Below are 14,214 nucleotides of genomic sequence, written 5' to 3' on the forward strand. Positions count from 1 at the left end.
GAGCATGTTGCGGGCTGATCTCAGTGGAATATTTGACCTTCCCGGTGTTTTTTACCTTCTGTTGTTATTGTGTGCCATTGTGTGTTTGGGTCAGTTAAAATGAGGACAACATTTTTGTTGTTTCATTTGAATTGTGATCTCAATGTGTGAGTGTGACTCTGGTAAGTGTTGCCGTTTATTTCTTCCTCTACAGCTAGTTTGCATTTTGCCCAAAGACTTGTTCCTCTTTCCTGATGACAAATTCAGCGCTCCCATATGTCTTAAATGCATGTTTGCATATGACTTTACTTTCCTCTATCAGGCAGACATAGTAAACTCTCAGGCGATTTAATTTCTGTGTGTTTTTGATTGATTGATTTACCGTATTTTCCGCACTATGAGGCGCTTTGGAGTACAAGGCACACCTTTAGTGAATGGCCTATTTCCAAACTGTTTTCATATATAGGGTGCACCGCATTATAAGGCACATAGAATAGAAGCTACAATAGTGGCTGCAGTTGCATTATGCATCCACGCGATGGAGCTATACTCAAAAGGATACAATACAATAAAGCTTCATTTATTGTATTGTATCCTTCATATATTGTATTGTTCACTTTCACAACCACTGCAGCTGTAACAAAGTGCTTTCCAGAAGAATAGAAGCCACAATAATGGCTGGGGTTGCATTATGCATCCACTAGATGGAGCTAAGCAAAAGGCAATACAATACAATACCGTACAATACAATACAGATTTATTTATACTGTATAGAGCTTCAAACCGCTGTAGCTGTAACAAAGCGCTTGACAGAACATTTGAAATACTACGTCCAAGAAATCAGAATATTGATCCATATATAAGGCGATCATAAGGCACACTGTCAGCTTTAGAGAAAATTAAATGCTTTTAGGTGCCCCTTATAGTGCGGAAAATACGGTATTTATTGGCTAGTTGGTGTTTAGAAATTGATTTTGGAGAATATGTGTGTGCTCTGAATTTGCTCTGGAAATAGACGTCTCGTGTTTGAGATAATCAATATTGCAGAACCCGAAATGAAACACTTTTTACCTCTTGCTTTTAAAGCAATGGCTCAGGGACATCAGAGGATCTCTTTTGGAAGTTGGATGCTCTTCAGACCTTCATCCGAGATCTGCACTGGCCAGAGGAAGAGTTTGGCAAACACCTCGAAACAAGACTGAAACTCATGTCCAGTGATATGATTGAATCCTGCATAAAAAGGTACAAAGGAAATATAACCAGAATGCAAGCAGATAAAGTTGGAAAAATGTTACTGAGACATTTTATTCACATTCCAGCAGTGGCGGATGCTGGTCTGTCAAGGAGGGGAAGCTCAATTTCGGCCTCCATCATAAAATGTGTCCGTTTATTTATACGTGAATTCTACTCTCCGTTCCTTTTCAAGAAAATTATCTGTTTTGATCAGAGAAGAAGACAACAGCAGTCTCAGTCTGTCACTGAGACAGACCCAACACATAGTAAAAGCCAGCTCCCTAATTGCTAGTGAAATAGCATTAGCATCAAAGCCGTATTCCGACGGTGACTTTGTTAAACGATGCATGATGAAGGCGGCTGAACTTCTATGTCCCGAGACACGACAAGCTTTTGCCAATATTAGCCTGACAAGGAATACTCAAGCAGACAGGATTTCGGACCTATATCAATTGAAACAGAGAGTGAAGTCATTTTGTCAAATGTTTTCTAAAAGATATGTCCGTTAAATTTCAACTTTTTCCGAATGTTCTCATGCTTCTTTATACCTAAACAAAGGAAAGACATGATATTTTGGTTATTTATAGCAGAGTATGGTATAATTTTAATGGTCCGGCCCACTTGTCATCTACCGAGGCCGTATGTGGCCCACAATGTGAAATTAGTTTGTCACCCCTGCTACATACCTTACCATTCTTAAAAATGGGTCTTGTCTCCACTTCACTTTGGGCCGTTCGAGCATATTTTCCGTATCCTGAGCATAGGGCTCCTACGTATGTATAGTCCAACATACATCTTGTCGAAAACCTCCTCTTCCTCCAACTCTTCAAACACCTGGATTACCTCAGATAAATTTGAAACATCGCTTTCCGAATCTCTTTTTGACTGCCTTTAGACACTTTTCAGAGTCCGTTATTGCTGTATTGAAATGATGTCACACACCCAGATTTGATGCTGGTCATGGTCTCACTTTGGAAAAATGATTACTTTGTCAAATTTATGAAATAGAAAAGATTGTTTTCATGCTTTATTGACTGTGTTTTGTTGAATTATTTTACTTGTGACATTAAAATATTTCGTTTGGGATTTTCTAAAATTACTTCACAGTTGACCTTTAAAGAAAGCACCAATATATGCGAAGATAGTGTACGGGATGCACGAAAATGCTCTTATATGCAAAGGATTTAGATGTTAGAATCGGTCTAAAGCATAAGTGTGCATTTCTGAGCGAGTTTCCTCAAGTGAAGCTTTGGCGGTCAGTGAAAAATATGATCAATTTTGCAAAAAATAGTGAGCAAAGTCTCCTAAGTATTAGTTTCAATCAACCATTGTAAACATAATCGTATTATCCAGAAATGAACTAGAGATATTAGTTTGCGTTATGTAAAATTCCTATTGAGGCCCTTTGAATGTGTCTCGTCTTTTCCAAAGAACACGCGCAGCGTTCGAGGCCAAGCTTCAGAGGAGCAGCCGGGCTACAGACTTCCGAGTGCCGCAGTCAATCTGCACCATGTTTAATGTCATGGTGGATGCCAAGGCCCAGTCTGCCAAGCTGTGTGCGATGGACCTGGATCAAGAGGTAGGTTGGACCCGGAAATGACATGAGAGCAGCTTGTGACACACGCTTGCAACTATAAAGCTGATGTTTTTCAAATGTGGAAGAATTTTACATTTTTATTGGAATGGTAATAAGTGCATTTAAATTAATGAACCCATCATGACACATCAGTCGGGTAAGAAACATGTATTTTCGTAGTTTAATTCAGATATTTCTTTGTCACATTTGCAGTGTTTTTGTTTTGTTTTGTTTTTTGTTTTCCTCATTTGTTCTACACAGTTAAAATAATTTCACATGTGCAGTGCCACCTCCAGCTCTCCGCTTCTCAGTTGCTCCCCCCCCTCTTTGTCTTGTCAAAGTTTGTTCGAGAATGGGTAAGTGTGGCCACAGATTAAATTGTAATCACACCTTCCTTTTCCCAATTGTATAATTAGTCGTCAGTTTTCCCTGTCTGTCTTCCTCCTTTTTAATTGTTTGGATTTCATTAGCATATGTGTAGATATTATTGAATATACATGGGGTAGAAGTGAGACATCTCATCCTTCGCAGAATCTTGAGACTCATTCCCATTCCTGACAATGAATTCATTATTGCGCGGTCCATAGCTTTTCTGCTGGTGCCACAAGTGCAAACAAAGGGATTCATTATGGTAACACCGCCTTTGAGTTTCCATGACAGCAGTTCTTTGGCGGAATGAAAAGCTCCTTTGCCAGCCAAATAGTTAGTGACATACGGAAATGCAGTGTAAGATATAATTACAGTAATTTATTAACAATAATTAGAATCAACAATCCCATTTCGGAACAACGAAAAGTATCATGTCAACTGTTTGACAACTGCAGTGATGTTTTGCAAACAGCAGACTTGGAGGACGAAACAGAAATGAGCAAATTGCCTTGTGAATGGTTTTAGTTGAACTAATAATGATGTGATTCCTTGAAATATAACTGGGTAATTAAAGGTAAGGTATGTAATCATACTGAGAAGATAACAAATGGACGGTTGAGATCTCCATTTCTCTTGTGTGTTGAAAATGTATAAACCAGTGACATCACAACCATCAAAACAGTACAAGTATGACTCTGGAACCTGTTTTCTCTCCCGCTCTCTTTTTTTTTTTTTTTTTTTTTTTGTGTAGAGACAATACCATTCCCAAATTGACAATCTCATCGAGGAAACGGTGAAGGAGATGACAACCCTGCTGGTAGCAAAGGTAAAGTGCCCAATTGCTTTATCTGTACTAACTTTATCCAATTGTTCTGCTCGGTAGAATACACGCCTCAACGGTAATAGCTTGTCTTTTACCATAATATACATTTTCACTTCAAATTTCCAGATTATATTAAACATGTATACACCTTTAAATGTGGACTTTCACTTTCATTTTGAATTAACTTTTGACGTGTTCCTCACCGAGTGATGGGTGCCATCAACAACTTTGCTCACAAACATTGCAGGTTAGCCTTTCCCAAACCTTTGAAGCCACACACCCAGTTGAACATCCTGTCAGAGTTAGCGTAGCCCATTTTTCGCTGTGCATGCCCTCGAAAAAATTAAAAAAGCAGGGGGGGAAAAGTCCATGTTAGGTGATAAAGGCATCAATTGTAGAAACATGATGAAAGCATGACAACAACAAAAAATGTATGAAGAAATAATGCACTCTTGTATGGATTTAAATTCAAACATTGATACAGGAATAGATCACTAAAATAATAAATAAATTAGCTCCCACAATAACAACAAAACATATAGCTTTTTTAACGTCCATTTTATTTTATTTTTTGGAAGATAAGAAGCAATGTTTGACTTCCCTCTTATATGTAATGAGTAACATTACTATACAAAGATTCATAATGTAAATCAAGATGGAGTTTGATGCGATCCTGTTTAATTCTTCTCTGTTTCAGTTTGCGGTTATCCTCGAAAGTGTCTTGGCAAAACTCTCGAGATATGATGAAGGAACGCTGTTTTCCTCTTTCCTTTCCTTCACAGTAAGTTGGTTTTAATGGAAAAATTTGGGGGGGAAAGAACATTCTACATTCTTCTCATGCAATTGTCAAACTTGTTTTGATATAACCTGTCACATTCAAATGTGCGTATCAAACCTTAGAATCAGGTTTGATACGCAGGTTCCTCCTTTGCAAATTTTGTGACTGTAAAGTGATTATAAGTATGACACATCTTCCGGAAACTGCAAATCTATCAATCCTCGAGAGGCACGATACCTCACTGTAAGTGGAATCGACTTTCAAATTACCTACAGAGCTGCTTACAGAAGAAAAACTGTCAGGTAAAAGGAAGGGCAGTGTTCTATGGACCAATCTTGTCAAATGTGCCATTTCCTGCAATGAATGTAGCAATCTGTGCAGAATTTTCCACTGTAAGGAACCACGATGAATATTTTTGGATATCTCACTTTCAATGAATTGATGTCCGACCGCAGATTGCATTTAATATTGTGATCGCTTACTCTTAAGCTAAATAAAATACTTTAATTTCTTGCATGGACATGTCGACACAATGATTTTTATAAATGGTCGAGTTCAACCTTTTTTTTTTTTAAAACTCCAGGTGACATTTTATGACATGGCATACAGTATATTTAGCATTTTTTGTCATTTAATTGTAATTTAACAAAGAAATTATTTCATATGAACATAAAAGAAATTCTTCTTCCTTTAGCTAACAGCTATTTAAAAAAAACAAATCAAAACATCGTGGTTAAGCCAGGCTATTGAACAACCATATTTAAATGTTGTTACCACATCGACAAAAGGCATTCGACTGCAAGTTATACAGTTTCATTTATTACGCATTTTTACGTGAAAAGTGATATAGCGAAAATGCTGACTGTTTTATCATCCGTTTATCATCTCTCCCCTTTATGACAAGGTAAAAGCTGCTTCAAAATACGTGGACGTACCTGTAAGTGAAAGTTACTGTTCTGTGTACGTCTTTTTGTCTTGATTTACACTTTGGAACAAACATTGAAATTGAAATAAACATGAATTTTCCTTTTTTTTTGTCTTTGTTACGTACTTGTATTTTATTGAGAAAAGGGGGATAAAAGTTTCCACAGCATGTAATTTTTTTCACATTGCAAAACAGGTTTTGACATTGGATATAATAATCAATTCCAAAGTCAAGCTTTTGCATTCAAATGCGTTTGTTAATGTTAAATATATGCTTAAAGCAACATTTTAAGCATCTCAACTGTCATATTGATGTAGAGTGACTGTAGTTTTCGGACTACGAAATGCACCCGGTTCAAAGCCGCAACAGGTAAATCCATAAAACACATTTGTACAGACATTTGTTCAATAAACAAACATTGACCTCAGGTCTCCACGTTATAAGATGAGATATTTAAAGGAAAGAGGTCACACAGATAATTCTGTTTTTCAAAACTTTTATTTACCATAAACAGCTTAAAAATACAATTTTGTTCCCCCCCCAAACAATGCCAAACTCAGCTTGTTACACAGTAGCGTCAAAGAAACTTTCTTAGTCTCTCATGCTGTTACACGAGGCAAATTTGCCAAGGAGTTTAGACCGAGGTCGCACGACAGAAATTGCTGTATTTATGGCACTCGTTCCCTGTCCTCATTAAACTCGATTCAAGATGCTTATTTTTGCTCTCAATTGCTCCTTACACAACCAGCCGGGTACACTGATCCACACACGCAGAATCTCTCTCTCTTAGGCAGCCTGCTCCTCCCTCATGTGTGTGCAATCCAATTACAAATATCTGATGAATGTTAAGCATGAGGGTGGACTTGGACATTGTCATTGGTACACTGTGCCGTATTCGATAATTTAATTGGTCAAACGAAACGTGATTATGAGTAAATATATTGATGGCTTGAAACTTCCATCCATCCATTTTTCCGAACCGCTTTATCCTCACGAGGGTCGCGGGGGGAGCTGGAGCCTATCCCAGCTGTCTTCGGGCAGTAGGCGGGGGACACCCTGAACCGGTTGCCAGCCAATCGCAGGGCACACAAAGACGAACAACCATCTGCGCTCACACTCACACCTAGGGACAATTTTGAGTGTTCAATTAGCCTGTCATGCATGTTTTTGGAAAGTGGGAGGTTACCGGAGTACCCGGAGTACCCGGAGAAAACCTACGCAGGCACGGGAGAACATGCAAACTCCACACAGGAAGGCTGGAGCTGGAATCGAACCTTTGCATTGTGAAGTCGACGTTCTAACCACTCGACCATCGGGCTAAAAAATCACAAATAAACCACATCAGGGTTCGAAGTGTCGGAAAAAAAGGAGAGGCTTATAACCATGGAAATACGGTAGTTAGGCACTGCTGTTTTAAAATATAACAGATTCAGGGCCTTATTTTCAGAGACAGGCGCCCAAGCGCTTGGCGTAAAAACAGGCGCGTCTTCTTTTCCGTGCCAGGGGCAAGTCTAGTTTAGCGTCTCCCTGACTTTGGTAGACTGCGCTACGCCTCAGTAGGTGTTCCAGCGTATTCTATTGCACACACCATGGTGCATGTGGCAATTTGGTGGCCAAAAGTAGACTAGATTTTAGACTAGCTAAAAGCAGGTCTAAGTTGTGGTGTAACGCAATTTTGATGGATCTGTTACGCCCCACAATAACGTACAATGGTGCAAACAAAAACTTCTACCTGCGCGGGTCTAGGAAAATAAAAAAGAAAGAAAACTCAACCCATGTGCACAGTTAGACTGCGCTTTGCACGAACCTTGTGCTGGGCACGAAAATAGGACTTGAGGTATTAAAAACGTATCAGATGACATGGATGACTTTAATAGGACTAGGTAGTTCATAGTAGTTCATGCCTCACAGACACCGTTATGTTGTGATTTTAGTTTTACTTCAATTGTTGGGGCACCAACTGGTGGCCAATAGAAGGTGAAACAATTAGAATTAGCCTAGCAAATATAATAAAAGCAACCGCAATGCACCTTTGCAGAAAATAATACCGGGAGGAAGCAGACGCTGCAGGGGAGGATCACACAGGTGAAGCTGAAGCTTACTTTTTTCTTTTTTTTTTTTAAACATAGTCTGCTTAGTTTACATCCAGTAACTCTCACTGTTCTCAGGGCCTTGAAGCAATCCCAACTGGACTGTAATTATTATCTTAGAAAGAGTTGTGGTTGATTCAACACCCGACAATCGTCATTATTCTTTGCTTTACACACCACTTGTTGAGGCTGATCCTTTTGTCTTTGAAGGTTTCACAAAAATACAGATAAAGCAAAGCACATTAAGGCAGTTGTGGACCTAAAGCCACTGGTGCACCTGTCTATATTGAAGTTTAATTTTTTAAGCAATTTGACATTTCTCAATGAATAGTGTACAAACACTAAATATGGTCCAAAGTATGACCTCGAGTAACAGCCTTGAGTGGACAAAGGTTTGGACAAAACAAAATCTGTGAATTATAGAGCAAAGTCCGATTCGTGGGGATTGATTTACGGCGTTTGAAATGATAAGTTTGTTCCACTGTGGTGCGTTGAGTTTGTGTTTGTTGTGTCTGTTACTTGTCCCTGTGCAAATATTGGACAATGACTTTCATTTGTGGCCTTATACCAGATGGTGTTGATATGTACTGTATTTCATTCATTCATTCATTCATTCATTTTCCGAACCGCTTTTATCCTCACTAGGGTCGCGGGGGGTGCTGGAGCCTATCCCAGTAGTCCTCGGGCAGTAGGCGGGGGGCACCCTGAACTGGTTGCCAGCCAATCACAGGGCACACAGACACGAACAACCATCCACGCCCACACTCACACCTAGGGACAATTTAGAGTGTTCAATCAGCCTGCCATGCATGTTTTTGGAATGTGGGAGGAAACCGGAGTACCCGGAGAAAACCCCACGCAGGCCCGGGGAGAACATGCTTACTCCACACAGGGAGGCCGGAGGTGGAATTGAACCTGGTACCTCTGCACTGTGAAGTCGACATGCTAACCACTGGACTACCGGGCCGCCTGTACTGTATTTGTGTTTCCAATTTCAAATGTATGTGGCCTGACACTGACAGTCATGCGTAGAATACATGGTGGGCTCTTGTTGTACAACACATCCCCATTTGCTTTGAGTGGCAGTGACGGTGGAGAACATTTGGTCGCGTGTGTGTTTGAGCTGTATTAGCTGCCAACACTTTGGTCGTTGCAACATGACAAATTTCAAATTAATGCCTTGTCAGTAAATGTGAAGAGGCACTGCTTATACTGGCAGGGGTCGCAATTCTCAGTCCAGCATGCTAATTATGTTCTTCATATACAAATCTAGCATTTCACTGTTTAGAAAAACAAAGGACACACATTTACACACGCAACATCACAAAACATCATTGCAAATGTGCTAATGGAGTTTTGAAACAATGTCATTTGGGTTGCATTTTTCTTTTTACACCAAAAGATTTGAAAAAGGCAAAATATGCTTTTTGAATGGGTGTTGACTTTTGACGCTCCTGAATTGTCGGCAGTGAATATTTTAGAGATCAATGGCGGCTGCTCTCACAATCTGCTCTCCCAAATCTAATTGTGACATGTCCCATTTCGCTTTTCACATGGCCAGACCGTCAAGGGTTTTTTTTGGGCAGCTCAATCTACATTCTTTGACAAGAACTGAATGAAGAACTTTTTCTTGCAGTAATTCCTAATATTACGGCAGGATTTTAATTTCACGGTAATAATTGAATTTAATCTACTGTCTCAAATCTCTGACAAGGTACCTATACTGGGAGTTAAGCACAGGCCACCTGAAGGCAAGACAGGAGTTCTAACCACTAGACTAGTGCTTCCCAACCTTTATTGAGCCAAGACACGAATTTGACACAGAAAAAATCTCGAACCTGTCTCAATGGACTCACAACTCATTTTACTCAGTGTAAAATCTGAGCCTGTTGAATGGAACACAAAGTTGGTGTACTCAACACAAAGCCGTAGCTTCTTTTGGTGTATGAATAGCAACAGGTGGATTACAGAGGTTTATTCTACCTTCTGCCATCTAATGCAACTTTTATGACATGGTGTCATTCTAAACGCATTGAGTCATATAGGCTGGTAAGACTTTGTGCCAGATGTTGCCGTGTGCCCTTTGGCATTGTTGTCCATTCATTACCTTTGTCCATCCATCCATCCATTTTCCGAACCGCTTGATCCTCACTAGGGTCGCGGGGGGTGCTGGAGCCTATCCCAGCCATCTCCGGGCAGTAGGCGGGGGACACCCTGAATCAGTTGCCAGCCAATCGCAGGGCTCATTACCTTTGTGCTGATTGTTTTTTTTTTTCTTTCTAAATTGAACCTCAACAATTAAATGAAATAAGTAGCGTTACATACCAACCTGCACCAAAATTGGGTGGGGTTTTTTTCTCTCTCTTTAGCCTTACCTGTTCTTACACTTTCAGAAGCCAGGAATGGATGTGGCTGATGGTTATGTGACCTTTGTTCGACACTCCCAGGACATGTTGCGGGAGAAAGTGAATGAGGAAATGTACATCGAAAGATTGTTTGATGTAAGTAAACAATTTTCCATTCACTACTTAACTCCTCCGTATCGAGCTGCTGCCCAAACTGCATCCAATCGTCCAGTTATTTTGAGAAGTTGACCGCACAAACACATGATCGTCTTTCTTTCTGTTGGAAAAGAAAAAAAAAGTAAACCACTCATGCTTTAATCAACTTGCAACTCAGCCGCATGACACTGTTTGCTTTAAATACATAAGCTGGTTTCAAGTAACATCAAAACAGCATGCACTGTCTCCAAATGAAGGATTGCTCCCCCACTAAATGTATTGAAATAATCCCTGCATCTGGATGAGTTGTAGCTCTCCGTGCCTAATCTGAGGGCCTTTTTTATTGATCTTGGTCCCATTTATTCCTCACTTTGTCGTCGTGTTTTTGTGGAGTGAGGGTAGGTTTTTCGGGCAGGTATAAATTAACTACAGTATACGTACTATAGCTTGTTTTTCAGTGTCGGCACAATAAAATCAGTTGGAAAAAATGGACCAAAAATCTCTTTGCTGAACAACATTTTCAAATGACACGAATACAACAATATGTGTGCAAAAACTGATGTCCCTCTCTCTTTTTAAAAGATTGCCACATCTGCATAAAATACCTTTGCATCTGTACAAATTCTAGAGCAACTGTGTTTGGCATTCAAGCATGTTTTATCGCCGAGTTATTTCACTGGCCACTACAATTGACTACACAGGGAAAATGAGTCTGGTAAACTGAAACACAGATGATTTGTGTGCCTGTGTGTGTGTGCGTGTGCATGCGCGCGCATGGTGGAGGGGCTTAATCTCTCAGTAGAACCATTCTTTGACATCCCATTAAACAGGATCACACAAACATGTTTACTTCAGCAAAGATTCTTTAAGTCACAATTGAATCATTGCCAAATGAAACTGTTTTTGACTAAGTCATCAGAGTGTTTATGTCTTCTTGAGTATTTTGGAACTTGCATTATCCAGAGCTCAGACTGTTTTTCGGTTCATCCTAATTAGCATTAAAGCAAATCTAGTGCCGTGTTTCGATTGATCCAACCTTTTGTTGTTCTTGTAATGTTTGCCCTTCTGCTGTTTAAATAAGAAAAACATTGTTAAATAAAGCCACCTCTGTCAACATTGTCAAAGTGAAACTGCGGCTTCAACCTCTGATTAACAGCAAATTTATTAGAATCCTTTGAAATGAAACTTGAACTTGCAAAAAAAAAAAAGAACAGATTATGAACATTTAACATCAGGGACTTTGGAATTCGGTGTCATGTTGCGTTTCTTTCATAAAACCCCTTATGATGATCAAAATAAATGGAACCCAGTTTCCCTTGCCCGGATGTGGGTCACCGGGGCCCCCCTCTGGAGCCAGGCCTGGGGGTGGGGTTCGTTGGCGAGCGCCTGGTGGCCGAGCCTGCACCCATGGGGCCCGGCCGGGCTCAGCCCGAAGAGGCAATGTGGGTCCCCCTTCTCATGGGCTCACCACCCATGGGAGGGGCCAAAGGGGTCAGTGCAGTGTGAGCTGGGCGGCAGCCAAAGGCGGGGACCCTGGCGGTCCGATCCTTGGCTGCAGAAGCTAGCTCTAGGGACATGGAATGTCACCTCTCTTACAGGGAAGGAGCCCGAGCTGGTGTGCGAGGTAGAAAAGTTCCGACTGGATATAGTCGGACTTACCTCCACACACAGCCTGGGTTCTGGTACCAGTTCTCTCGAGAGGGGTTGGACTCTATTCCACTCTGGAGTTGCCCACGGTGAGAGGCGCAGAGCAGGTGTGGGCATACTCATTGCCCCCTGGCTCAGTGCCTGTACATTGGGCTTCACACCTGTAGACGAGAGGGTTGCCTCCCTCCGCCTTCAGGTGGGGGGACGGGTCCTAACTGTTGTTTGTGCATACGCACCCAACAGCAGTTCAGCGTACCCACCCTTTTCGGAGTCCTTGGAGGGTGTGCTGGAGAGTGCTCCTGCTCGGGACTCCCTTGTTCTGCTGGGGGACTTCAATGCTCACGTGGGCAACGACAGTGAGACCTGGAGGGCCGTGATTGGGAGGAACGGCCCCCCGATCAGAACTCGAGTACTGTTTTGTTATTGGACTTCTGTGCTCATCACGGATTGTTCATAACGAACACTTTGTTCAAACAGAAGGGTGTCCATACGCTTGGCACCAGGACACCCTTGGCCGCAGTTCGATGATTGACTTTGTTGTTGTATCATCGGATTTGCGGCCGCATGTTTTGGACACTCAGGTGAAGAGAGGGGCAGAGCTGTCAACTGATCACCACCTGGTGGTGAGGAGGCTCCGATGGTGGGGGAAGATGCCGGCCCAACCTGGCAGACCCAAACGTATTGTGAGGGTTTGTTGGGAGCATCTGGCGGAATCCCCTGTCAGAAGGAGTTTCAACTCCCACCTCCGACAGAGCTTTTCCCATGTTCCGGGGGAGGCGGAGGACATTGAGTCCGAGTGGACCATGTTCCGTGCCTCTATTGTTGAGGCGGCCAATCTGAGTTGTGGCCGTAAGGTGGTTGGTGCCTGTCATGGCAGCAACCCCCGTACTTGCTGGTGGACACCAGCAGTAAGGGATGCCATCAAGCTGAAGAAGGAGTCCTACCGGGCTTTTTTTGGCCTGTGGGACCCCAGATGCAGTTGATGGGTATCGACTGGCCAAGCGGAATGCAGCTTCGGTGGTCGCTGAGGCAAAAACCCGGGCGTTGGAGGAGTTCGGTGAGGTCGTGGAAGCCGACTTCCGGACGGCTTCGAGGAAATTCTGGTCCACCATCCGACGTCTCAGGAGGGGGAAACAGTGCACCACTAACACTGTGTACAGTGGGGATGGGGCGCTGCTGACTTCGACTCGGGACATTGTGAGCCGGTGGGCGGAGTACTTCGAAGACCTCCTCAACTCCACCAGCACGCCTTCCTTGGAGGAAGCAGAGTCTGGGGACTCTGAGGTGGGCTCTCCTATCTCTGTGGTCGAAGTCACCGATGTGGTTAAAAAGCTCCTCGGTGGCAGGGCCCCAGGGGTGGATGAGATCCGCCCGGAGTTCCTCAAGGCTCTGGATGTTGTGGGGCTCTCCTGGTTGACACACCTCTGCAACATCGTGTGGTCAGCGGGTAGAGTGCCTCTGGATTGGCAGACCGGGGTGGTGGACCCTCTTTTTAAAAAGGGGGACGGGAGGGTGTGTTCCAACTACAAAGGAATCACACTCCTCAGCCTAAGGTCTATTCAGGGGTGCTGGAGAGGAGGGTCCGTCAGGAAGTCGAGCCTCAGATTGAGGAGGAGCAGTGTGGTTTTCGTCCCGGCCGTGGAACAGTGGACCAGCTCTCCACCCTTAGCAGGGTCCTCGAGGGTATGTGGGAATTCGCCCAACCAGTCAACATGTGTTTTGTGGACTTGGAGAAGGTGTTTGACCGTGTCCCTCGGGGAGTTCTGTGGGGCGTGCTTCGTGGGTATGGGGTACCGAACCCCCTGATACGGGCTGTTCGGTCACTATATCACTGATGTCAGAGTTTGGTTCGCATTGCCGGCAGTAAGTCGGAATCATTTCCAGTGAGGATAGGACTCCGCCAAGGCTGCCTTTTGTCGCCGATTCTGTTCATAACCTTTATGGACAGAATTTCTAGGTGCAGCCGAAGCATTGAGGGGGGTCCGTTTTGGTGGCCTCAGTATTGCATTTGCAGATGATGTGGTACTGTTGGCTCCTTCAAGCAGGGCTCTCCAACTCTCACTGGAGCGTTTCATAGCCGAGTGTGAAGCGGTTGGGACGAAAATCAGCACCTCCAAATCTGAAACAATGGTCCTCAGTCGGAAAAGGGTGGACTGCCCCCTCCGGGTTGGGGAAGAGATCTTGCCCCAAGTGGAGGAGTTTAAGTATCTTGGGGTCTTGTTCACGAGTGAGGGCAGTAGGGAGCGAGAGATCGACAGGCGGTTCGGTGCAGCGTCTGCTGTGATGCGGACTT

General features: G+C 42.9%; 1 protein-coding gene across 5 annotated transcripts in view; it reads left to right on the forward strand.

Annotated features, from left to right (window-relative positions):
* cadpsa (Ca2+-dependent activator protein for secretion a) overlaps nt 1-14,214 on the forward strand; it is a 185,742-nt gene that overhangs the window by 123,201 nt on the left and 48,327 nt on the right. For all 5 annotated transcript variants that reach the window (XM_086116892.1, XM_086116893.1, XM_086116894.1 and 2 more), the window contains 6 exons: nt 1,066-1,221; nt 2,644-2,791; nt 3,909-3,983; nt 4,678-4,761; nt 5,663-5,695; nt 10,167-10,274. In XM_086116892.1, coding sequence (XP_085973018.1) covers nt 1,066-1,221; nt 2,644-2,791; nt 3,909-3,983; nt 4,678-4,761; nt 5,663-5,695; nt 10,167-10,274 — 604 coding nt within the window. The remainder of the gene's footprint in view (nt 1-1,065; nt 1,222-2,643; nt 2,792-3,908; nt 3,984-4,677; nt 4,762-5,662; nt 5,696-10,166; nt 10,275-14,214) is intronic.

The sequence above is a fragment of the Hippocampus guttulatus genome, chromosome 8, assembly GCF_054856545.1.
Source record: "Hippocampus guttulatus isolate MCC_2025c chromosome 8, RoL_Hgut_1.0, whole genome shotgun sequence".
Taxonomy (NCBI): domain Eukaryota; kingdom Metazoa; phylum Chordata; class Actinopteri; order Syngnathiformes; family Syngnathidae; genus Hippocampus; species Hippocampus guttulatus.